We start from the raw sequence: 23,048 nt of genomic DNA, 5'->3' as shown, positions 1-23,048 counted from the left end.
TAAAGATTACAGCGTCAACTGTAGATATCTCCACATTGCTTCTGTGCTGACCTGAGGCAGTAAATGGAAAAGCCTAAGAGCTTTATACTCATTTCAACGTAAAAGGGGATTCGGTCCAGCTCTTGGGTACTTTGAAACTATGTCTGACCTTAGCAGGATTTAAAACAAAATCTATTGCAAACTAAAAGCTATTTCCGCATTTGTCCAATCTGAAGCATTTAAGACCACCAGTTATGGCCCTAACTTAAACACCCAAAGGGCTTGTAACAGTGCTGTAAGAAAGAAATAAAGGCTTATCGGTCAATAGCATGTCTGCTTCTAGACTGAAAAGTCATCTGTGGTTAAAACTGCAGTTATCTGGGGAGGAGAAATGCTCGCATAAAAGTATTTAAAAAAATGACACTGTCATCTGAAAAGCATTTCATCCACATGCAAAACACTGTGGTAATGGAGAGCAGTCTGAACACTGATGAAATTAGCATTTAATAAAACCTCTCAAAATAACTTGTTAATGAATTCCCAGCACATTGTACTGCACCTGCGACTCCCACGATAGTCATAGTGCTAGGAACCACTCACAAAGTCCATAAGAAATTAAGTTATAAAAGTCTAATTCTGAACTGTCAGTGAGGCTGCAAATGAAAAAAAAATTTTTTGAACCATTGCAAAACAAACTTTTAGATGAATATAATCATATTTTGTAGGGTTTTATAAGATTAGCTATGTCCACATTGTTGCAAAAGGGTAGTTTTTGTAGTGTGTGAGCCTACGCTCTAGTGTAATGTTAAATGGGAGCACACACCCCCACCCACCATGAACTTGTAAGAACCACCTAACACATACAAGTCTTGTTCTCGCAGAAGTCCCCAGGTTGCTTTTAGAGAGTATGCAGGAACTCTGAAAACAGAATTAGTCTATTCCTGTTTTAACTTCTCCATTTCAGCAGCCAATCCTTCTCTATTTCTGTTCCATTTGTCCTCATGTTTCTTGATTCGCACATTACTGCCAGGAAAACACACGGCTGTAGATTGAAGGTTTGTTAGGCAGCACTGAGCAAAAATAAGCTCTTATTTTAGCTTGCTTCAAGAGGTTTCATTTTTTAAAGGAGTTTCACGGCAGGATTTTTTTTTTCCGTTTTCTGAAAAAAACTCAGTACAGGGTTTCTGAACTACTGCAACAATTTTTTAACAAGCATCAGTTTTCAGAAAACCTCAAAGAATTTTTTTTGGCACAATGTAACATTTTTTCTCCTACTGGGAATAAAGAACAGTTTTCATAGCACAGTATTATTTTAATACTGTTATGCAAGTACTGGTAGCAATGTATGTCATCAATAACCTTTTTATTAACTTTGTAACTCTTCTTAACTGCATCTGAAAAATGTTGGTAGTCAGTTTACTAGAAAACGTAATTATGGGAAAAATTTTAACAGCTTACTTGAACATCCAGCACATGCTTCCTCCTCCCTCCACATGCACCTGCAGTTTATAAGGATTCAGTCTTACTGAATATTTATCTTGCATTTTATTAGAGCAATATTTTTCCCTAGTATATACTTTCTACTTAAGTTCACCAGTGCTCTCTGCACTTGGTGATAGAATATATATTCTATATATATACATATATAGTTTTGTAAAAACTGGTAGAGGTTGTATATAATTATTTTCATCTGGTCCTCAGAAAGAATAATTTCATATACAGAAACTAGAAAATAAACCCAGCACAAACTAGATGTACCAAGTAGTACATATTAAAATAATTACCACAGTAATTGAAAATTCCTGATCTTAGTCCTACAGTAATCAGTTAACTAGAGGCTACTCCACAGCCTCTGGGATTTCTCTGTCATCCACAATAAGGGTATGAATGATTCCTTCCTTGCGTTTTCCACTACTGACAGCCTTAATGCAACAGCTGTGATCACCAACAGTGAAGTGAGTTTCGGTCCCATCTTCTACAAATTCACCCTGGGAGAAAGAAGACAAGAATAAAACCAGACACGTGCTATTTTAGTAAAATCAAAGCTTGAGTGCATCAGACTGTGTCCAAAGTCAAGATCACTTGTGGTTCCCACAGTTAGAGCAGCCCTAGGTACCTGCGACAAATACAGCACAAATGCTGAACGAGCTGCAGAATCTCAGACAGGGCTTTGTCAAGGTGTCCAGTTAAAGGCTGTTTGCAGGTATTAGATGACAATCAAAATGTCACATAATCAGAAATGGTAAAGTTGGAGTTTGTGAATTAATATCATTGATCCATGTCAGTAAAACAAAAACAGAAAGGACAGTCTCCTTCCAAGTTGTGCAGCACAGCCAGTAAGTACCACACAAACCTATGCTGAAGTGGCAGTAAAACATGAGGTATTCAGCGGTGCCTTCTAGAGCAGGAGAGAGAGATCCCTGAATTGAGTGTAACAGTTGTGTGTCTTGGATACGCAGCTCCTGCTGCAGTTATGCAGTGTCCTGTTACGGCTGTGTTTTTGTCATCATCTTTGGGAGAGGAGAAAAATCTGTGCGCTGCTTTAATGCAAGCACAGTTTGACAACTAAACCTGTACTTGTAGCTTGCAAGAACATCTCCTGGTCCATTTATTAAATTACAGAAAAGGCTGAGAACCATCAAGAGCAGAAGTTCTGATTCACTGAGAGAATGGTTACCGCGGAAACACTGGGTGAATCTTTTCATCCTGTTCTCAAGTACAACAAAACTGTTGATTTTACAGTTTCTACTCATCCAGGGGATTACTTGTGGCAGTAGTAATCACAGTGACAACTCTGGGCTGAGAAAGCACATCCTTCAAGGACGGGGAAGCTTACATAGTATGCCTATTGAAAGCCATCATACGAAAAGACACCAAATAGATTAAGCCTTCTAGCTGTCCACCTGCTCTAAAAATGAATGCAGGTGTGACAGAGAGACAAAGGATGTGATTTGTTCCAACGAGACTCTTAAGCCCTACGTGTTAGGGACCATCTCTAGATGGAAAAAATTGTGAGTCGTAACAGACTACATGTGTGCAACGTTCAGTCACCACTAACACGAGCAGGTTTGGATGAGGTGGCCTTACACTCTGCATCAAACTGAAGTCCCTCCCACTCCCCTGAAAGCTTTCTTCCTAAAAACACTGGACAGCCAACCCAGAAGATCTACTCTGCTTGTCCAAGAAGTGTAAACAAAAGCATTGCTTATCCTTAAATAGACAGGCGTTTGGCATCCCAACTGAAATACTGTCAGTTACAAAATACAGTGAAGGACGCTCGGAACAGACTCCTGGCGTGCTGGCTGCCTAGGCGGTGTACGCTCACACTGTGGTGAAGTGAGGTGACGTGCCCCTCTGGCTTCTCTTGCTCAGCTTTGGTCATCTAGCTATAGCCTGCGAAACGCCTTCGGAAATGGTCACGTACCGCTGTTTCCATTTTTTGACCGTTGCACCACACATCCATAGTGTCCTTTTCTGTAAAGGAAAAGGCCAACAAAAAGTAGAAAGGACAAGATATTACCCCCCCCCAACAAGAAGATCTAGGAATTTAAAAAAAATTACTGTTGAATGTTAGTTCCAGTTCCCAAAAGAAGTTCCTATTTAGTCATAATACCTGGGCTACAGGGTTTGTTCTTATATTGGAGAGATGGGAGGCTGTGTCGTCAATGGGCAAAAAACTTTTGCTATGAACATACATTTTTAGTTCTCCTTAGCCCTGGCTATTAACACTGGGTTGTTCTGAATATTGTCAAAGGTATTCTGACATTCTTAAGCTGAAAAACGAAGTAATTTCTGCTAATTATTTGAATGCTGTTCATTCAATGAAGGTCTAACATTTTTTCCAGGTCAGTTCAATTCAAAAGCAGCATTATTTTGAAATCTATCAAACTTTTTGTATTCTTAAAATCTCCTTGAAAACCCAAATACTACTTTAAATATCAACCTTGGATTTTTTTCATTGGAAACAGAACATTCTTTTACTTCTCCCAGCACATCCTCCTTAAATTACTTTGCCCTAGAACTCTGATTACTGACACTGTCATCCACAGGACATCAGTAGAAAGCTGAACACTGCTTGCCTTTTAAGTAAGCATAGTGAGATTAAAAGCCTGTGAGGAGACTAATCTGTTTCTGGCATTAAAATTGTCTTTCTTCGATGGCCCCCTTCGTCTCACGGCAGATCATTCTGTCCTGAAGCTTAAGAAGAAATCATAGCCCAAGATCCCTCGTCTCCAGGTCTAACCATACAGCAATATTTAAGTGGAAGTTGTCCCACTAGATGCCACGGACAAACTCCTCAGGGGATCCCTTCCTCCCATCTACTTGTAGTGTATTTGGAAAAGGGGGGCAGAAGGGAAGAAATGTATTGCCTTGCTATTAAGAAAATGAAAAAAGTAATCTGAAGGTTTTCAACTAAATTTGTAGTTCAGAAGCGATGCAGAAAAAAGGATGCTGATCAATCTATCAAAAATGTGGAATAACGTTGTTGCACTTCTTCAGTTAAAGAGTCCTTGACTTTGGCTTATGATTTTTGGAACGAAAGCCTGGTTACCTGGTTAACAAACTTACACACACGCCGGGTTTGATCACAACGCAGGTAACACTTCTATAACATGCTTCACCTGGAGAACTGTCTTGCTAGGGCAGCTCTGTGGACACAGAAGCCATAACTCCTTCCAACCTTCCCCCCCCCCCCCCCCGTTTTTTTCTAATATCTGGAACATGCTGCTGTAGAACAGAACACTGGCAGCAGGCTCACATAGGTGTAACAAGACCATTATTTTTCAGACTGTCTTTGGCATCTAATTCCAAACTTACAGACCACCCAGGATTTTACACTGCAACAGCGCTAGCCATGGCACTGTGCTTTCTCTTAATTACCAGTTAGTGAATGCATACACGTTTATTCAGAGGCAGCAACATGAAGTCATTCATTGCCTACTTACCTAGAACAACTCTATAGTCCGTACCACCCAAGCTCAGTATCCAAGTATTGGTTGTTTTTGACCTGTTCTCCATATACTTCTTGAGGCTCTTTCCATTGATCTCCAAAGTATACTCATATGCAAAGCCACCGACTGCATCTATGTTAATAGCAGCTTTTGTTTTGGCTGCTCCAACAGTGAATGTTTCTTTACCCACTAATTTAAACATCCATTCTTTTCTTATTTCTTCCTGTAGAATGAAACAAAGACAATGCATATTAATTGATAAACCTGACTGCATGTTTTAGTATAAAAAAAATTGAACTAGAACTCGAGAAACAGCTCAATACTTAACTATTATTTCAGAATGAACAAATACATGGTATCTTGTATGTCTACAGTGCCTCTGCCCAAGGACAGCAGAGCACTTCATGAATACTCACACCTTAATTGTAACTGAAAAAAAGAATGATGCAGTTCATTATATTAGGTAAAGTTAATCAACTGAATGTACCTCACTTGCATTTATTAGTCTTTTGTTTGTTCCGATGCCTGTTGCATGGAAGTGCACTTTTATAATCTGTACCATAGTGAATTTTGAGCACATAGCAATTTCACCTTTCCATCAACATAGACAACACGTTTTCCTGAAGTGGTCCCATGTTCGAATTCAATCTTATGAACGCCGTCGCTTAAAGCTACTTCCCAAACAGCCACCAAATCTGTCATCTTCTCTAAGTGGCTGTACCGAGACCTATAGAAACACCAACAAAGTACATTAACTGTCATTGAAAGAGTTCAATTACTGATGTCTATAGTTCAAAACTTTACCGCTTCAGGGCAAGTCGCTTTTTTCAAATGAAAAATGAGACTTGAAAGAATAAGCTTACAGAACTGCTTATATTTTCATCTTTTTCAAACATTCAAGTATGACAAAACACTACACAATATAGACAGACAGTTAAACAGACTCACTTTGGCAAACACCATACACAGACACATATCTCCATCTAACCTCTAGTACGTCCATTTCAGGTGACAGTATTGTTACAAAATTGTACTTCGAATTCAGATGCTCCTGGACAGTTCTATGATTACTTGGCAGGTGTTAAAATACAGTATTTTAATTGCTCTCTGAGAAAGTGTTTTAGCCTTTTAAACTTGAAAAATAGCCAGGATGACCAGTTTAGGTATTACCTGTTTCAACAGATTTGTCTGCAATCTTTCTCATAAACATTACCTACAGCATTCAGAAAGGCAACTCTGCGCGCACAAACATCCACAGGGGAGGAGATCTGGCAAGATATCATTTCACTTAAGTAATTTTTGAAGTTTAGGTACAGTCATAAGTGACCACTGGAACTGTGGATATCTCGCCAAATCTGCTCATACCACAGTTCTGATTTTTTACCTTACTTCATCTTCATAGACAGTAATCTCCTCACGGGATGCCATAGTAACCAAAATGGCTTTTGATCCAATTAGCAGCAAGAAAAAAAGAAAAGCAGAATAGCAGCAGAGAAGTGTTGAGGCCTCAATTTTCCTCATTTTCTCCATTTAAGATAAAGGACATTTTAAAAAGTGTCGTGTACTATCATGCACTGCCGTATATATGATGAAATACAAACATAATTTTTCCTCTTGGACAGAAAGGCAAATGTAAGTATCCTTTTACAAAATTAGTTAAGTGCAATTTACCCTAACTTTATCAGCACATCATGACTTTGTCAGTTACTTGCTGGAAAAGTGGTTTGCCTAACTTGTGAGCAAAAGCGTAGAGACGGACGACTTGTCCAAAGCAGGAACCAAATCCGGAGGTGCCCATCTCAGTCACAAACTGAAACAAACTAGCGACTGTAGCCACCTCAGGGAAAGTAAAATAGCACAGGCAACAATATTAACCTATTTGTTTTAATAAATCACTGTAACTGTTTTCAACAATTGTATTAGCAATTTGGCCTAGCAATTTAGCCATAAAGTCTAGGTGAACCACAAATAACCACTTGTTTCTTACTTAGGAGGTTTTCAGGCCATGACTGTGTTTCACAACACTGCTGACTTATTTTTAATTTATTATTTTCACTAAACAACTTAATTTGTTATGAGCTACCTGCACTGTCTGTGCATATCAATACGCGTGATTCAAGTAAGTGCAAATAAGTGAATTTTTGATAAATTGTATTTTTCAGTGAAAAATGAATTAAAAGTAGAGTTGTAAGTTCTAGGGTCTCTCTTCAGCATAAGAGGAGCGTGCATTTAACGACTGAACCTCCTTCACTCCATCTTAACCTTCTCTTTTAAAACATGCTCGAGTACACCGCTGTATTACTGTCCGTGGTTTTGTCAGTCATTACACACACTTCTGTTCACAAACTGAAAAATAAGTTTTAAAAACAGTGAAGCCGTTTTAAGGACCTCAGGATTTAATTCTCACAGCAGTGAGGCAGTCCACACCACCTAACAAACGCCGGGGAGATCGCTGTGGTTGCTCCTAAAGCGATGGGTCGGTGTCCAAGCAGGCTCGCATCCCTGGTGCAGGGTGGAAGCCAGGCCGGGTCCGTTTCTGCACTTCCCCCGTCCCCTTCTCGTCCGCAGGGGCTCAGCGCAGACCCATGCCAGTCCCCCCCCCAAATAAATGCTTTTTGCGTCCCTGGGCACAAGAAGAAATGCCCAGCGAGGTGGCACCTGGCGCACACCTGCAGCCTCCCACAGAGACCCCATCCCCCTGGCAGTATGCCACCGTCCTGCATTTTTTTTTTTAAACAAATCATGGTAATGCGGTAATAGACCTTTTTTCCTATTTTTCTTTTTTTTCAATTAAACCCGAACCCACAGGCAGGCGAGCTTTACATTTGCTGGAGGCCAGCGGGTGCCGCCCGCCGCAGCTCGCCGTCAGCGGGCTCGAACCCGCGGACTCGGGTTTCCCCGCGGCTCCTGCTCACCCACCCAGCGGCCCAAAGCTGAGATTTACGGCGTTACACCTCAGGACTTGCTCTGGAAGCTAGGACAGGATGACCGCGCTGCAGCCCCTCATCCGCGCCTGGCCGCAGCCCAGGGGGTTCGCGCACCAGCAAGCACATCAGCTCCAGACACGGCAAATTTCTCCCCACCACCCACGTTTATCGCCGCGAAAGAGTGTTTTTTTCTTTTTTCAACAAAGTCCTGACAGCGACCTTTCAAAACCCCCCCTCAAACAGCTTATCAATGATCGCCGCAATCCTCCATACCCAGCCACAACGCTAAACTCCTCTCCCAGCCGCGCCTGCCCGAGCCTGGCGCAGCGCAGCCCCGCCGTCCCCGGGCGGCTGGCCCGGCGGCAGCACGCAGGCGAGGTCTGCTTCCTCCTCCTCCTCCTCCTCCTCCTCCTCCTCTAACGGGCGGGCGGTCTCCAAGGAGCCCGGACAGACGCTGCCTCATCCCGGGCGGGAAGGGGCCGCGGTGAGAGGAGGCAGCTCCCATGCGCCTCCCGCCTACCCGCTGCAGCGCCTGAGGGGAGATCAGGGCTCCGCGGACGGGCGATCAGGCGAGCCCGGCCCCGCACCCCGCTGCTCCCAGCCCCGCTCCTACCTCGGCGACGCCCTCCTCCCCCTCGGCTCCCCGCGCCTCAAAATGGCGGCGTGCGGCCAGCGCCGCCCCGCGGCCCCTCCCCGCCTCCTGCCCCCCCGGCCGGGGCCGCCGGGCGGGCCGTTACCCGCGGACGTCTGATCTCCCGCCCGGCTCCGCGCCTTCCCGCCGGCGGGGACCCGCGGAGGCTCGGCGCCCTGGGGACCGGCCCTGTCCGCTCCTGCGTCCCGCTGGTCCCGGTCTGCCCCTCGCCATGGCAGAGGTACAGGGGGGGCCCGGGGCGGCTGGCGCGACCGCTCGGTGGTTTGAATCGGAACGAGAAGGAACAAGCAGTGAGCCCGCCAAGCAGGCACCGGCCGGGGCTTCCTGGGAGTTGGGGTGGGTTCGGGTGGGTTCGGGAGCGTTTGGTGCCCGCGCTGCCGGCTCCATGGGGAGGGCAGGGGGCCGCAGGCCGAGCCTCACAACTCCCGCTTCTGTCCCTTCCCTTCCCCCAGCGGCAGCGGGAGGAGGCGGAGTGGGAAGAGCTGAACAAGCTGTTAGCGCGTCGCGGGCTGGAACCCGTGAGTCTCGCTGGCCCCCAGAGCTGCAGGGACGTGTCCGGTAAGGAAATGCTAATTTTACTTTGTTTTTTTTGTATTTGCAAGTAGTAAGCCTAAGTTCATAAGGCATCTCTAATGCCGTCACTTCTAAATGGTAGTAGAAGTGCGATCTTCTTCAGCTATTAAAAGCCCTTCGTTATGACTTTATGTATCTCCAGGTACGATCGTCTTAGACGGTCAGTCTTCTCTGGGAATAAGGCTCGTGTTAAAAACGCTGGTGGAAGACACCGACCGACAGCAGCGACTGATGCAGGGGCTCATGGAAGCTAATCGTTCTCTTAGGTAAGAGGCAGTGGAAGGAACTTGCTTGCTCATGCGAAGCAGAAGTACTATCAGTGCCTGTCTCCTGCCAGGTGGAGCTCCTGTCACAGCCGAGGCCTAAGACCTTTCTCCCGAGTTCTCTGTCCAGTATGCAGCAACGTTAGCCCAGTTCCTTTGGAGCGCTCAGCGTATTTCATCTGCTGCTGCTTCCCGTACCGGCCCGTTGCCCATACCGGCTGCCACAGGCTATTGCTGAGTGTCACCAGATGACGTTTGCCCGGCCTGTGCTTCCTTCACTGTATTTAGTGAAAGGAGGTTAACTGAAATCAAGGATTGATTTTTTTTTTTTAGAGATGAGGTACGGATGGAACGAGGTCGGGCATCTCGACAAGAACAACGGGCTAATGATTTGGAAAATGTGGTGAAAAATATTAAGTCCAAAATTTGTCAGCTGGAGGATGAGACAATAGCTAAAGTTTGCCAGCAACAGAATCAAGTCAAAGAACTTCAAAAAGATCAACAGGCTTCACAGGTAATTCAGATAGGGCCATCTGAGGACTCAAACTTTTGACTTTTTTATAAAGCTCTAAAAATATTTACAGCGTTCAAAATAAATACGAGTCTTGGGTCATACCGTTAGTACACTACTTATAGCTAAGACTTTTCAATCTATACAGAATTTTCTAGCAATAACTTAGAAAAAAATCTGTATTCTTCTACTGCCTCTTCAGCACGGCTAAATAACAAGTACCAAGCTTCCCTGGGACCCGGTGCCTACTTGGGCATGTACAGTGCAGTCTGCAGCTTGCGGGTTAGAATAATTCTGTAGTGCTCCCGTTGTCTCTTCCCAGGCGAAATACCAACAGCAGCAGGAGAAGCTGCAAGAGCAGGAGGAGATTATTGCCCGTTTGCAGAAGGAGCTGTGCAAAGCTGGGATGGAGGAGCAGCGGCGTGTTGCCACCCAAAACAAAATGTTTTGTCGGTTTTGCAAAAGAGCTCCCAAGTCTCTTCTAGATCAGCCGTAAGCAATTTTCTTACATTGGTGAATAACCTGTAACATCAAATGAAGAAAAGGATTTTCAAGTAACTGTTCTCGATATTTACATGAAAAAAAAAAAAAGCTGGAGGCCTTAGGAGTGCAAGCGGAAATATGCATTCTTGTAAAGGTACATCAATGCAGTAATTTTTTCTTGTATAAAAAATGTGAGCAGGATAAATCCGTGGCAGAAATTTAAAAATTATCAGCCCCTGCATACACTAGGTGTCAGCAAAGAGAAGGGAATCATTCACTCTGCTGTGGAACTGCAGCATCTGCTGGGGTGATGATCTCATCCTGGGGTTCCAACATTTTAAAATGAAAATTAAAAAAATAACCAAAGGAAAAAAAACAACAAACACCACACCCCAACCTCTGCCCTCCAAAAAAACCTTTCCGTTTTTGGAAAGTGGTCTTTGCATCTGCTGACTGCTGGCTTGCTGTGAGGCTTCCCAGGTGCTTTGGGGAAGGTTCCGAAAGTATTCCAAGCCTGTGTCTCTTGCAGTAAGGTCTCCATAGTTTTGCTGTAATCAGAGATTTGCTAATTCTCAGGCCTCAGGTAGGCATCCCTTTACTGTGCTGATGTCACCTGGTTTTCTAGGCCTGGCTAGCAGTGTTTTCCTGGGAAGCACTTCACAGGGTTTGTGTATGTGCAGCCTTTTGCTCATGCCCTTGCTGTATGAGAGGAAGGATCATGGAGCTTGGTTCCCTGTGCGTTCTCATCTGTCTCTCCAAAACAGACCATCTCGGAGTGCTCAAGAGGAAAGGCAGTTTCTCAGCTGTTCAGTTTTTTTGTGGCTCTGTCTTTTGCAACCACTTACTTTGGGAGCACTTTTATTGTCACTGGAGATGGATGTTGTCGGGCGATGCGGGGCCTGTGCTCTCTGCCTCCCGCAGCAGTCGCTGGGCCCTGGCACTCGGGACTGTGCCCCGCTGTTAAGTTTGCTGGGTAAACGTCGTCACAAGATGAGGAGGCTGTCAGGAGGATTTAGCTTGCATCTCCTCTTGAATAATTTTGCTACTTTTAGACTAATACAGACTTCATGTCTCTGCTTTTCTGTTTTGAAGAACTGTGGCTGTGTGTGTTCTGGTATGAGAGAAAATGCAGTATTTGAAGCAGCCGCTTCTGATGTGCAGTGGAGTTCTGTAAGCCGGCCTCTTCCTGTGGGGCGGTCACAGCATCTTTCAGGCATGACTTTTTGGATAATATCTGAAATTCAAAATACCGTTTTTCCTTTCTTCAGGTTCCTTTGTCTAATTGACTATTACGAATCTCAAATTAGTCAAATGAAAAAGGAGCTAAGGTAGGTCTCATCTAATGCCTCATGGTTTTACTGTTCTAAATTTTCTTAATCTTTACTGTTCTTCAACCTTGTAATGGTAAATATTCTTGTGTTCTAGATGTTACTAACATGTAAGAAACAGCAAAGGATTGTAATGGTCGTGGAAGTTGGTATTCATCTGGGGAATAACTGTCAGTCAGGCTAAGCAGCTGATCAGTCAGGAGGCCAGGACAGCTAGGAAATTGGGGGTATTTAGACACTTGAGCTATAATTTTATCTTTTTTTCCTTTTTTTTTTTTTTCCTTCCTTTCTGCTTTCGCCGTGGTTCACAGGCAGAATTGCTGCGTTAGCAGTGCTCAGTCAGCTGATCTCCCTAAACAAAAGGAATACCAGCTGTTCAACTCTGTTGCGGTGCCTACATGGTACAAAGCAACAACCAGATGCCCGAGACAATGCTATAATTTGAGATTATTATCTTGAAAATTTAAATGGGAATTGCTTGTACTGGAATTTCTCTTGAGGAGTAACTGCGCTTAATTAGTATATGAAACAGCTTCCCAGAAATAATATAGAAGAGCAGTGGATGTTAGGGCAGAATTTCTCTTCTACTTACTTTGCAGTTTATGGAAACTTTATTATCATATGTAACTGCTAACTAAGCAAACTTAGATCTTTGAGGTAATCGAATTACAGTAAGCTGAAACAATTTATTTTTCCCAATAGGCAATATAAAAAAGATGAAGACCAGGTACAGAAAGAAGAAAGAAGCAAGGAAGAATTCTTAAATCTAGATGCTACTCCTAATTACAGAGCACTGCTCACGGTATGGAACTGCTGAGAATAAGTCCGTGCAGATCTCTAAAACGGTTACCTTTCAAGAGCCACATAGAAACACATATGTGTTTGATTTCTATCCGCTTGTTCTTATCATGTCTTCTTAACTTGTAAACTCTGCGGGCAGGGTTCACTTTCTGCGTGCAGAGACTCAGACTCAGTGAGTCGTCTTTGCTGGGGACTGCGTAGACCTCCTTAATCGCAGGTTCTCCACCTGTGGTCAAATGCAGCAGGCTGTGGTTCTTGGTCAACTCGTTCCTCATCCATGCTGTGTTGCTGTGTTGGCAAATGGGAACCCTTCTTCATATGTGCTTGCTTTAAATCGTTCCAGCTTGTTGATTATGGAATGAGTGAAATAAAAGGATTAACTCAGTCTATGTTGCAGTCTTTCCAGAAACAACTTACTGAAACAAAAGCCAGGAATGAACAGCTTTTGCTTGAAAATATAAATCTCAAGAAAGATTTGGAAATAAGGTGAGAAAGGAGAAGTATCATCCTTTGTAAGGGCACTTCAGCAGACTTTGCTTTACAAAGAAAGAAACCGAAAGCACCAGCAACTGCAAAAAAGTAGCATGAAATCTGCCTTTAAAGCAATTCGTAGAAATAAGATATGGCAGCAACCGTCAACCTTCCCTCCTTACACTGTTAACGACAACAACTGCTAATGCTTAGTTTGCTGTTTATTGCTGTTGGCACGTAGAAATGTTGCAGAACTTCATTTCCAGAATGATGTTGCAGCGCTGGCAAAGCTTTTGTACTTTTTCGCTTGGCTGCGTTTTATAGCTACCTTCAAATGCAAGACATCTAATATGATACTTTTTCTTTCTAAAAGACCAACTGCACAGGAAATAAAACTTTACAAGCACCAGGTGAAGAAACTAGAGAAAACTTTAAAGAAAACTATCCAGTAAGTATATTTCTTCAGTAAATTTCATTAATCCTCTGACCTTCTGAAGGCAAAGGTACTCCGCAACCTGTAACATAGATAGTAGGTTATAAAGCATGTGCCTTACCACCATTCCTCAGAGCCTGGTTATGGGCAGCAGATACTGCTGTATCTCTGAAGACACCCCGTGAATCTCTGAAATGATGGCATGGGCTCCACATGGGGCACAGCAGTGTGTCTCTTTTATTTCATTTTGTCTTTCTGGATTTGAATGCTGTTGCAGGCAATATGGACAGGACCACACTCTGTTGTTTGCTGCTTCCGTGAGCTATAAAGAAAGCTGCTGGTTGCATTATGGATTACGAGTGAGAAAGTATGAGTTGGCAAAATGTTGCAGCTACTGAAGTTATGTCCATGTTGTTCTTAGACATTGACTTAGTTTTTTTCTGAAACATTGCTAAGAAAACATATTGAAGGTATTTGAGATCCAGTATTGAGAAAGTGTTTTTATCTGTAATTGCACCTAATCATTTGTGCATGCATGTACTGAATGCTAAATATTTTATAGCCTGGAAAAGACATCACTTGAACTTTTCAAATGTTCAGTTCTTCATTTTACATCGTGTATATATTAATGGTCTCTTCTCTCATGCAGTGGGTGTGATTTAGGTGGTAGTGTTAGAGAAAGTTATCTTAGATTTGACAAAAAGTGTAGGGAGCTGTGTATATAGTAAGCCAGGAACGATCTTCAAGCAGAAGCAGATAAAGACTGTGAGCACGGAATTTGACCCTTTGGAGTAAAATTCTGTATTTTAAGTCTTCAGCCTTAGCAGAACCTCTGATAACAGAACAACTGTACATCTGGTGGTGTCCCTTCTAAATTCACACACAGTCTGGGATAACCTCAACCTGGAGACTGGAGATAAATAATATTATTTGCATTAGGTATTATATTCTTCAGCTAGTTCAGTGTGAGTGAATTCTATTGGCAGGCATCATAAAATGGAGATTGTGCTTTGTAGATGCAAGCATATGTGCTACATACCTGGTTCTTTTATCAAGTTGAAAGTAGTATCTCCTGCTAAGGCTACTTGTGGAACCCACTGTACGTATTGGCCCGCAGATCTTCGGGGAGTAGTACTGGAGATAGACTAGAAGAAAAGAAAGAACCTGAGAGTATCGCAGGAGTAGACCAGCTGCAGGCAGTTTGCCAGCAATACTTACAGGTATGCAAATTTTATCTGTACCCTGTGTGTCTAGCACTGTTACAATGAAATACAGTACACGAGTTTTGTTTAACTAGGTAAACTGAAGCGTGCTGTTTCGAATCTAAGAGTTCATGTGAAGTCCTTTACATCTGTAATGTTCTGGATTTCACAGTTACTGTAGGCTTATTCTTAATTGTTCTATCGTAGTGTAAACTACCTGAAAATACAGCAAGGAAGCGGAGACTAGGTTGGCAAACATCGAATCAAGGATTTAGCTGAAGTCTTTTCAGGACCAGGGATTTGTTCAAGGTCTTTGGCAAAACAGATCTTTATGTTACGGTTTTAAACATGCTTGAGGAGATAGTGGCTTTTAATTGTCTTTGAGGGGAGAGGAAAAAAAAACAAAAAGGCAAATATAACAAGACTTAGCAAAATGTAAACTGTGGAAGCAACAATGCCTCAAGTGGATAAATGTTAAATATCCCTCAAAGGGAATATATATGTATATTTGCATTACTGTAACCTATCTTCTAGCTAGTATATTTTTAAGTCTTTGAATCATTACATATTGAAATATGTATTCCAGTTCTCTGTCACCCTCAGAGTGAAGAAGTTCTTCCTCATGTTCAGACAGAACTTCCTCTGCTTCAGTTTGTGCCTGTTGGCCTGTGCCCTGTCGCTGGGCACCACTGACAAGAGCCTGGCCCCATCCTCCTGGCACCTGCCCTTAAGATATTTATAAGCGTTTATAAGATCCCCTCTCAGTTGTCTTATTGGAGCTATTTATGGTTTAATGTTGTAGACAATCATGACTGTGGTGGAGAGGGATTTTATTATAAAAACGTTGTTTGTGTTTGAGCAGTAACATTTGTTATTTGGTGTTGAAGGTGTTGTCCCATATTGATTCTATTTTGCGAAGTCCACGAGCTCCTCCGTTAATATACAGGCGCAGTAAAGGGCCAGCGCAAAATTGTATTAAAGAGAATGGACAGGAATGTGGGTTTGAGCACCTTCCGCTTACTATAGAAATGTGGGCAGATCAGCTAAGGGCCCTAAAGGTAACGTGACATTCTACTTGGCTTGATGTTCTTCCTTTAGTCTGCTGACCACCCCTTGGCCTCTCCCTACATGTAGGGCTTTTTTTTTTTTTTCTGTGTAGTTTTTTTATTGCCTGACTTGGTGTTAAATTTTAAAAATAATCCTGCTGTCCATTTATATACCACTTTAAAACACAGTAGGATGAAAATGTGCAGTGTGACGACATGCCAGAGGTACTCCTCTGTGTATATTGCCTAAATGCTTTCATCCGCTGGCTGAGTCCCTAAGACGACCCTTAGGCTTTAGAGTGTGTGTGCTTCACACATCAATGATGATGCTTTCTCTTTCTTCCTTTTGTCTTGCCAGCACAGTAACTTTTTGATCTAAACACAAGTAAAGTAATTTTGTTCAAAACCAAACTCTTTGAGAGCAACACTTCTTATTTCACTGAAACTCTAACGTACGAAGTACTTTAATTTTTAGACTATCAGTGTTCTTTTTAAATCAAAGAATGTAAGTAACATACTGTGCTTAAATTCCATGAAAACTAAAACTTTACTGTCTTCCATACTGGAATGTTTTTGCCTACGAGAAATGGAAAATCTGCCGGTTTCTATAATAAAAACAACTTCCAGCAGTTGCTCAAGTAAGTTGTGTGCCTTCCCTTCTTTTAAAAGGATTTGCATAGGTCCTTGAGAAAACTGTCTCTGGAATTGGTGCCCTGGCACGCTGCGGATCCGCAGGAGAACAGAGAATCCATACGAGTTGAAGACCTCCAGTTCACAGTAGATGCAATTTTGGAAGAAATAGAAAACAAGGAAAAGGTAATTCTTACCAGGGGTTTATAGTCGCAAGTTACTGTGGAATTTTTAAATGCTTTCTTCACACGGTGATTAGATTTGCACATTTGAAAGCCTTGTGGGGTTTAAGAAATAGCTGTTTGAAGATATTCAATAGTCAAAGGCTATTTTAACATAATGGATAAACTCACCTTGGGGAAGACTGCTTTGATCAAAGTCATTTGACCAGCGATGAATTTGCATTGCCCTGTAGTCTGGGGCGTTGCCCTGTTCCGTCTGTTTCTCAGCCAGCGCTGAGAGCACACGAGCGTACTCACTGAGCAACACAGGAGGAAGCTTTCGAAAGAGTAGTTTTGGTTTGCTGGATATTTGTGTCTGCAAACTCTTTTTAAAATATGTCTTCAGATTTAAGAATATTGGAAACGCCGTGATTTAACAGGGGAAGTTACACCCGTTTTTCTTCACAGGCTAGTTTTAAGAATGTTTCATGCCTTAGAAGAATCCCTGATTTGTTAAGCGATAATGCTGACGAGTTACACTTTCTGTTTGCTGCAGACCAGCCAGACACCGTCCTTACCGACCCTGCTGGCGATAGTCTCTCACTTCCAGAAGCTGTTTGACGTGAATTCTCTGAATGGCGTTTATCCACGAATGAACGAGGTTTACACAAAGCTCGGGGAAATGACCAACGCCATGAGAAATCTCCACGAGCTCCTGGAGCTAGGTAAAGGCTTTACCACCTGGCGGTTGTTCAGGCCATTTCCAAAGGAAGAAGAATCATAGAATCATACAAAGTTTTGGGTCGGAAGGGACCCCTAGAGGTCATCTAGTCCAACCCCCCTGCAGCAAGCAGGGACACCGCTAACTGGATCAGGTTGCTCAGAGCCCTGTCCAACCTGGTCTTGAATGTTTCCAGGGATGGGGCCTCCACTACCTCTCTGGGCAACCCGTTCCAGTGTTTCACCACCCTCATTGTAAAGAATTTCTTCCTTATATCCAGCCTAAACCTACCCTGTTTTAGTTTAAAACCATTACCCCTCGTCCTGTCACTGCTGTCTCTACTAAAAAGATTGTCCCCATCTTTCCTATAGGCTCCCTTTAAGTACTGAAAGGCTGCAATCAGGTCTCCCCACAGCCTTCTCTTCTCCAGGCTGAGCAAGCCCAACTCTCTCAGCCTGTCCTCATAGGAGAGGTGCTCCAGCCCTCGGATCATTTTTGTAGCCCTCCTTTGGACCCGCTCCAACAGTTCCCTGTCCTTCTTGTGCTGAGGGCTCCAGAGCTGAACGCAGTACTCCAGGTGAGGTCTCGCCAGAGCAGAGTAGAGGGGCAGAATCACCTCTCTCGACCTGCTGGCCACTCTTCTCCTGATGCAGCCCAGGACACGGTTGGCCCTCTGGGCTGCCAGCGCACATTGCCGGCTCATGTCCAGCCTTTCGTCTATCAGTGCCCCCAAGTCCCTCTCAGCAGAGCTGCTCTCGATCCTTTCATCCCCCAGCCTGTATTGATAGCGGTGATTACCCCGACCCAGGTGCAGGACCTTGCACTTGGCCTTGTTGAACCTCATGAGGTTCACACAGGCCCACCTCTCCAGCTTGTCCAGGTCCCTCTGGATGGCATCCCGTGCTTCTGGTGTCTCAACCGTACCACTCAGCTTGGTGTCATCTACAAACTTGCTGAGGGTACACTTGATGTCGCTGTCCATGTCATTGATAAATATATTGAACAGCACCGGTCCCAGTACGGACCCCTGAGGGACTCCACTCGTCACTGGTCTCCATCCGGACATGGAGTCGTTGACCACTACCCTTTGGCTGCGACCATCCAACCAATTCCTTATCCACCAAACAGTCCACTCATTAAATCCATGGCTCTCCAATTTGGAGAGAAGGATGTTGTGGGGGACCATGTCAAAGGCTTTACAAAAATCCAGATAGATGATGTCCATTGGTTTTCCCTTGTCCACTCTTGTTGTTACACCATCATAGAGAGCCACTAGGCTTCACTAGAGACAAGTGAAAGGCTGATCTCAGAGAAAATACGTTGGGCTGCTGAGAAATGAGTAAACTAGGTATATTCTTCACTGATTATAAAAATACCTGCTGCCAAGTGGGAGTTTAAATAGCAAAACCCCATTGTTTGTAAGCCTGTAGCAGTTGCTGAGGAATACCAGGGAGGCAGAAGAAAGGAATAACAGATGAAATTGAATTTTTAATTCTTTTTTTTCTACAAAGCTTTGTTTCCTGTGAGCTGACTTCATAATTCTCCTTGACCATCTTTCATTCTCCACTTGAAAAATAACAAGTTTAAGAAAAAAATAACTCAACCTTTGGTGTAGATTTCTACTCAGTAATTCATTCATGTGTAATGATGTCCAGTCCTCAGAAACTTCTGTCTTACGCTGCTAAACTTAAAAAAAAAAAAAAAAAAAAAAATTTGTTGAATATCGAAACCAAAGTGCCGGTACTCAGAGGCACGCTGCCTTACTGCCCAGGGCCCATTCTCTCCTGGTTGGTACCTCCGGAGAGCAGCAGCCGTGCTGCTCCTCCTGGGTGCAGAGGTTTGGCTGTGCTGAGCAGGGCTCCCGGGCTGCCGAGGCCTTCCGAGCCCCTCTGTGCGAGGGAAGCTGTCTTCCTGCACGCAGGTGTGGGCACGCCTCGGCTCTCCCTAGTAATCGCAAACCACGGGAGCTCAGAGGATGCCTCCTCCAAGCCTAGCTCTTCTGAAATCGAGGGAGACGAGGACCAGGCGCCTGTCGCCTTCAGTCGCAGCAGGCGAAGCAGGTAAAATCTAATACCAAAACAAGTTCTGGCTGTTAACAAAGTAATTATTGAGCGGGTTCCTTGTTGGCCAAGCCCCTACACCGCGCTTCCGCTGTGTCACAGGAACCTAATGAGTAACCCCCTCTCTCTGTGTAGTTTCAGTCGGCTGATTGCCACTGACATTGCAGGACGCGCATTAGTACCGTCTTTGCTGTGACAGGTTTAGCCACTGAAGCAGGAGTGAGAGACTCGCCCTTGCTAGCTCACTTTGGTTCCTTTCTGAGTGCAGGCACTTTGTTTTCTGTGAATGACAGGACTTGTATGCCTAGGTGTGTGAAAACCGAACAAAATCTGGATTGTGCCTAAAATACTTCCCTGTAGTACTGATGTAAGAAACATGGAGTGTTTGTTTTTCCACAGACAGTTCGGCTCCACCCGCTGTGGTAGTGGATACTGTTGGGAAACTGTGTGCCGTGATTAATGAGAGCGTGACGGAGCAGGTACAGCAGCTCCTGGGGACCCAAGACATCCACAGGTTTGTGGGGCTGTTCCCTGGGTGACCATTCTTCAGACATCAAATTCAGTAATTGAGAGAACTGCCTTAAACTGAAAGACAATTTAATAATTTGTTACAGAGTCGGAGAGCTGTGACAGTAAAGGAGTTACAGCTATCCCACCTGAAACGAATCTTGAATGCTTTCACAAGGATAAAGCTGGCAAAGAGGAAAATTAAGGCCAGGAGGCTCCAAAGCCCCTTGCTGTTTTGCACGGATGAGGGGATCAGACAGGCTTATTAGGGATGCCTGTGTCGCAGGGAGACAAAGCGGATCCTGCATGTGGCTGGGGAGGAGAAAGTGCTGCAAGGTTTCACCTGCAACATTGAAGTGTGGTAGTTGCGAGGAGAACGTGTGCCTCAAGCTGCCTCCAGACACTTTGGGAACTGGGCAAATCATGTGCTGTCCCCAACAGGCGGGACCACACGTACGTGTGGCAGCCGGCTCTGAGAGCTTGCGGCCAGCCTGGGCTCTGCAGACACGCTAGGAACCCCCTGCGGCAGGCAGCGAGTCTGGCACAGGCCGGGCGAACAACGCAGACTCCCTCAACCTTCATGCACTCCTCAGTTTTCCCTAGAGAACAGCCACTTATAAAATATTCCTTGCTCCACCTGAGGCAGCTACATCAGCTGTCCCCAGGCAGTATATCTAGCGTACGTAGACTAAAGGTCCAGTCCAAAAATCACCTGGTGCCATGTAGGAGGAAAGGAAGGATGTATACAGGGCATCAATAGTGAACTTAGAGGTCCTCTTTTGACAGCTGACGCTCGTTGGCCGCAGGTTTCAGAACTTGAGAACACATTTTTGGTGTAGATGGTTTTAGATGTACTAAGTAGCAGTGTTTTCAGAACGTAGGAGCCAAGGAGATGCACTGAAAACGCCCTTATACCTCTCTCCCTTGCACATTGTAGTATAATCCGTAAGCTAGAAGAACATGAGTGCTTCTTCCCACCGTTTCAAGCTCTCATTCAAGACTTGCTCTGTCTTCTAGGTGAGTAATATTTGCAACAGTTGTAATTATCTTCATGCCAAAGCTTCCTCCTAAAACTTCAAATAGCTAACACGCATTTTGTTTGCTCCTGGTGTGCTACAGCACGAGGAGGTTGTCAGGGAAGGTGCTAACTGTTGCCTCACTCTCCTCTTTCCATCTTTCCTCAAGAAGTGACCAATATACTTCGTTTTCACTGAAAATGGGGTTGCGTGTATTCAGTCGTATTACTCACAAAGTAAGCTGAGTTTTTCCCAGAAGCATGAAAAGGTGCGAGGAGTTTGGTTTATCCGCTAGCTGTATTTCTGTCCTTCAAGTGAGAGCGTTTCCTGAACTTGAAGATGCACTAGGTGCATGCGCCTGACGGTTTTTGCTTTTCACTCTGTTTCAGAGATCAGTAACCTGGACGATATTTTGCCTGCTGTGCGCAGTTTGAAACTGGTAGCTGTTAGGAGTTAAGTCTTGCTGGGACTTGCCAGCCGGCCTTGCCTGCGACGGTACCGGTTGGTGCACGGCGCATTACAGCTACCTCCAACCTCTGCTACCCTGATCGACAGTTTCGGATTTTTTTTTTTTACATAAATAAAAGCTGCTGCCTTTTTTCCTTTTTCTTAATTCTGGTTTTGTGGTCAATTTAAGACAAACCTAACCGCCATCAGCTGGTCTGCTCGATGCCAGACGGAGAACCACTGCCCTCGGCAGCAGCCCAGGAAGCGGGGCCCAGCACAACGCCAGGCGCGCTGTCACCATGGAGCGCTCCGAGTGTCGCTGACGCAGTAAGCACGAGCTAAGGGTGCTCTGACGGCCCCGGCCACAGCACTTTCATCCCTTGCCGAGCTTGGTTTTCTGGAGCGCCTGCTTTACAGCGCTGGTTACATCCTCAGGTAAGTTTGGGATGTGAGCAAGTTGTTGCTTGGTGAGTGTTCTTCCTGGTCACGGACCGAGACAGACCAGATTCACGTCATCTAGGCCAGAAATACCTGAAACTTGCTTCAGGTGGTGGTTGACACGGATTTGAAGTGACCATGGTCATAGTTTGAAAGTCAGTTCTAGAAAGACATCAAGTTTCTTATGCAAGACAGTTACAAGTTTATTGTACAGAAACAAGTACACCAAGCTTCCAAAAATATTTTTGTATACTTTGCTCCAATATTAATAAAGCTTAATTTACAAAACTCTGCTGTTCCTCAGGCAGAATGCGTTACTATCGAGGTTTAAAGATTTTGAAATGTGCTGTAACAAAGAACGAGACGTGTTAAGGCATCACAAACTAAAACCATAATGCCGTCTTGGTAAACTGATCTCCCTGCGTTGGGAAGCCGGGTACCTCCACACCTGCAGCCACAGCCTGCCAAGATGCTTTTGAGAGCGGAATATCAATTTCTTCGTTTCTCAAAAAACAATTGCTGTTAGAATCTTAAACACTTTCTTTCAACAGGGTTCTGTAGCCCTACAGCTGAAGAATGCTGTTTAAAAATTTATTCTTTTTTAAAGTACAGTGCCTTCATGTTAAAACAACATGAACAGAATCCTGGGGAAATGAGACTGCCAAGCAAAGTAATGACACTGAGCTGACAGTTGAAAATATCTCCAGGTAGAACACTTCCTTAAGATTGAGTAGTCATAGTTCAGGGTTCTTTGGGGGAGATACGCCAGAAACAAGACTTAATATTTAGGAAAAATTATTCCCAATGTGGGTTTTTGTTTATTTTTTTACTAATCTAACCCTAATCTCTGAGTAGGATCATTAAATTTACATGTCCTGAGCTGGAGACTGCTTCAAATGTGCAGTGACTGTTCAAAACACATTAATTACAAGAGATATATACATTCATATAAAGTTGAAAAATTAGTAACTTATGTACGTGAGAAGAAATCAAATTTTCTTCCGTCTGGTCCTGGTCAGCTCATACCTGCAAGACAGACACAAGAAGAAATTATGGTAGCTCAGGACTTTCTTGAACATTTTAACTGGCACGACAGCGAGGGCTTGGGCTGCCTTATTACTGGGGTGCGAGGGGCGGGGGAGGCTTCGGGGTGGCCCCAATCTGCAGCCCCTTCCCGGGAGCTCGGGGTTCTGCTCCTACTCCGGCGGCCGCCATGGGCTCAGGTGAGACCCGGGGGACGTGCCTCGCCTCGCCTCGCCTGTCCCGCCGGCCAGCACCGGCTCGCTGCCTGCGTGGACGGGCAGCGCCCGCACTACCCGCGCTGCATTCCGTGGGCTCCATGGAAGGGGAGAGCAGGAAGAATGGCTGCCATTAACTACGGGCGTAGCAGGGGCAGAAACACCTGGCCCTTGATCTTGGCCCCAGACCAGCGCTTAGGGTTTAAGTC

General features: G+C 44.3%; 3 protein-coding genes across 10 annotated transcripts in view; 1 reads left to right on the top strand and 2 right to left on the bottom strand.

Moving 5' to 3' along the window:
- Positions 1-1,536: 1,536 nt before the first annotated feature.
- On the bottom strand, positions 1,537-8,526 carry FAIM (Fas apoptotic inhibitory molecule). Of its 6 annotated transcripts, XM_075430179.1 has the most exons (6): positions 8,472-8,517; positions 6,316-6,373; positions 5,523-5,658; positions 4,926-5,154; positions 3,404-3,453; positions 1,537-1,967 (listed from the first exon to the last, which is right to left on the bottom strand). In XM_075430179.1, the coding sequence occupies exons 2-6, from the start codon at positions 6,357-6,359 to the stop codon at positions 1,818-1,820; spliced, it is 609 nt and encodes a 202-aa protein (XP_075286294.1). In that variant the 5' UTR covers positions 6,360-6,373; positions 8,472-8,517; the 3' UTR covers positions 1,537-1,817. The 6 variants fall into 6 exon arrangements, with proteins under 6 accessions (XP_075286294.1, XP_075286295.1, XP_075286296.1 ...); XM_075430180.1 differs by lacking the exon at positions 6,316-6,373 and having other exon boundaries at positions 8,472-8,526; XM_075430181.1 differs by lacking the exons at positions 6,316-6,373; positions 8,472-8,517 and adding an exon at positions 8,379-8,434.
- A 69-nt stretch (positions 8,527-8,595) lies between these two features.
- Positions 8,596-21,936, top strand: CEP70 (centrosomal protein 70). 3 transcript variants are annotated; one of them, XM_075430173.1, is made up of 16 exons: positions 8,596-8,730; positions 8,963-9,068; positions 9,226-9,349; positions 9,680-9,860; positions 10,180-10,349; positions 11,609-11,668; positions 12,371-12,470; positions 12,867-12,955; positions 13,314-13,388; positions 14,491-14,593; positions 15,463-15,633; positions 16,291-16,437; positions 16,969-17,137; positions 19,593-19,707; positions 20,638-20,717; positions 21,106-21,934. In XM_075430173.1, exons 1-16 carry the CDS (start codon positions 8,722-8,724, stop codon positions 21,171-21,173), a joined length of 1,767 nt encoding a protein of 588 aa, XP_075286288.1. In that variant the 5' UTR covers positions 8,596-8,721; the 3' UTR covers positions 21,174-21,934. The 3 variants fall into 3 exon arrangements, with proteins under 3 accessions (XP_075286288.1, XP_075286289.1, XP_075286290.1); XM_075430174.1 differs by lacking the exon at positions 15,463-15,633 and having other exon boundaries at positions 21,106-21,936; XM_075430175.1 differs by lacking the exons at positions 9,680-9,860; positions 10,180-10,349 and having other exon boundaries at positions 21,106-21,935.
- ESYT3 (extended synaptotagmin 3) overlaps positions 21,786-23,048 on the bottom strand; it is a 35,091-nt gene continuing 33,828 nt past the window's right edge. Inside the window, exon 23 of the mRNA XM_075430165.1 lies at positions 21,786-22,627. Coding sequence (XP_075286280.1) covers positions 22,591-22,627 — 37 coding nt within the window. The 3' untranslated portion in view covers positions 21,786-22,590. The remainder of the gene's footprint in view (positions 22,628-23,048) is intronic.

The sequence above is a fragment of the Opisthocomus hoazin genome, chromosome 9, assembly GCF_030867145.1.
Source record: "Opisthocomus hoazin isolate bOpiHoa1 chromosome 9, bOpiHoa1.hap1, whole genome shotgun sequence".
Lineage (NCBI taxonomy): Eukaryota > Metazoa > Chordata > Aves > Opisthocomiformes > Opisthocomidae > Opisthocomus > Opisthocomus hoazin.
This window is presented reverse-complemented; position numbering and strand designations above follow the sequence as displayed.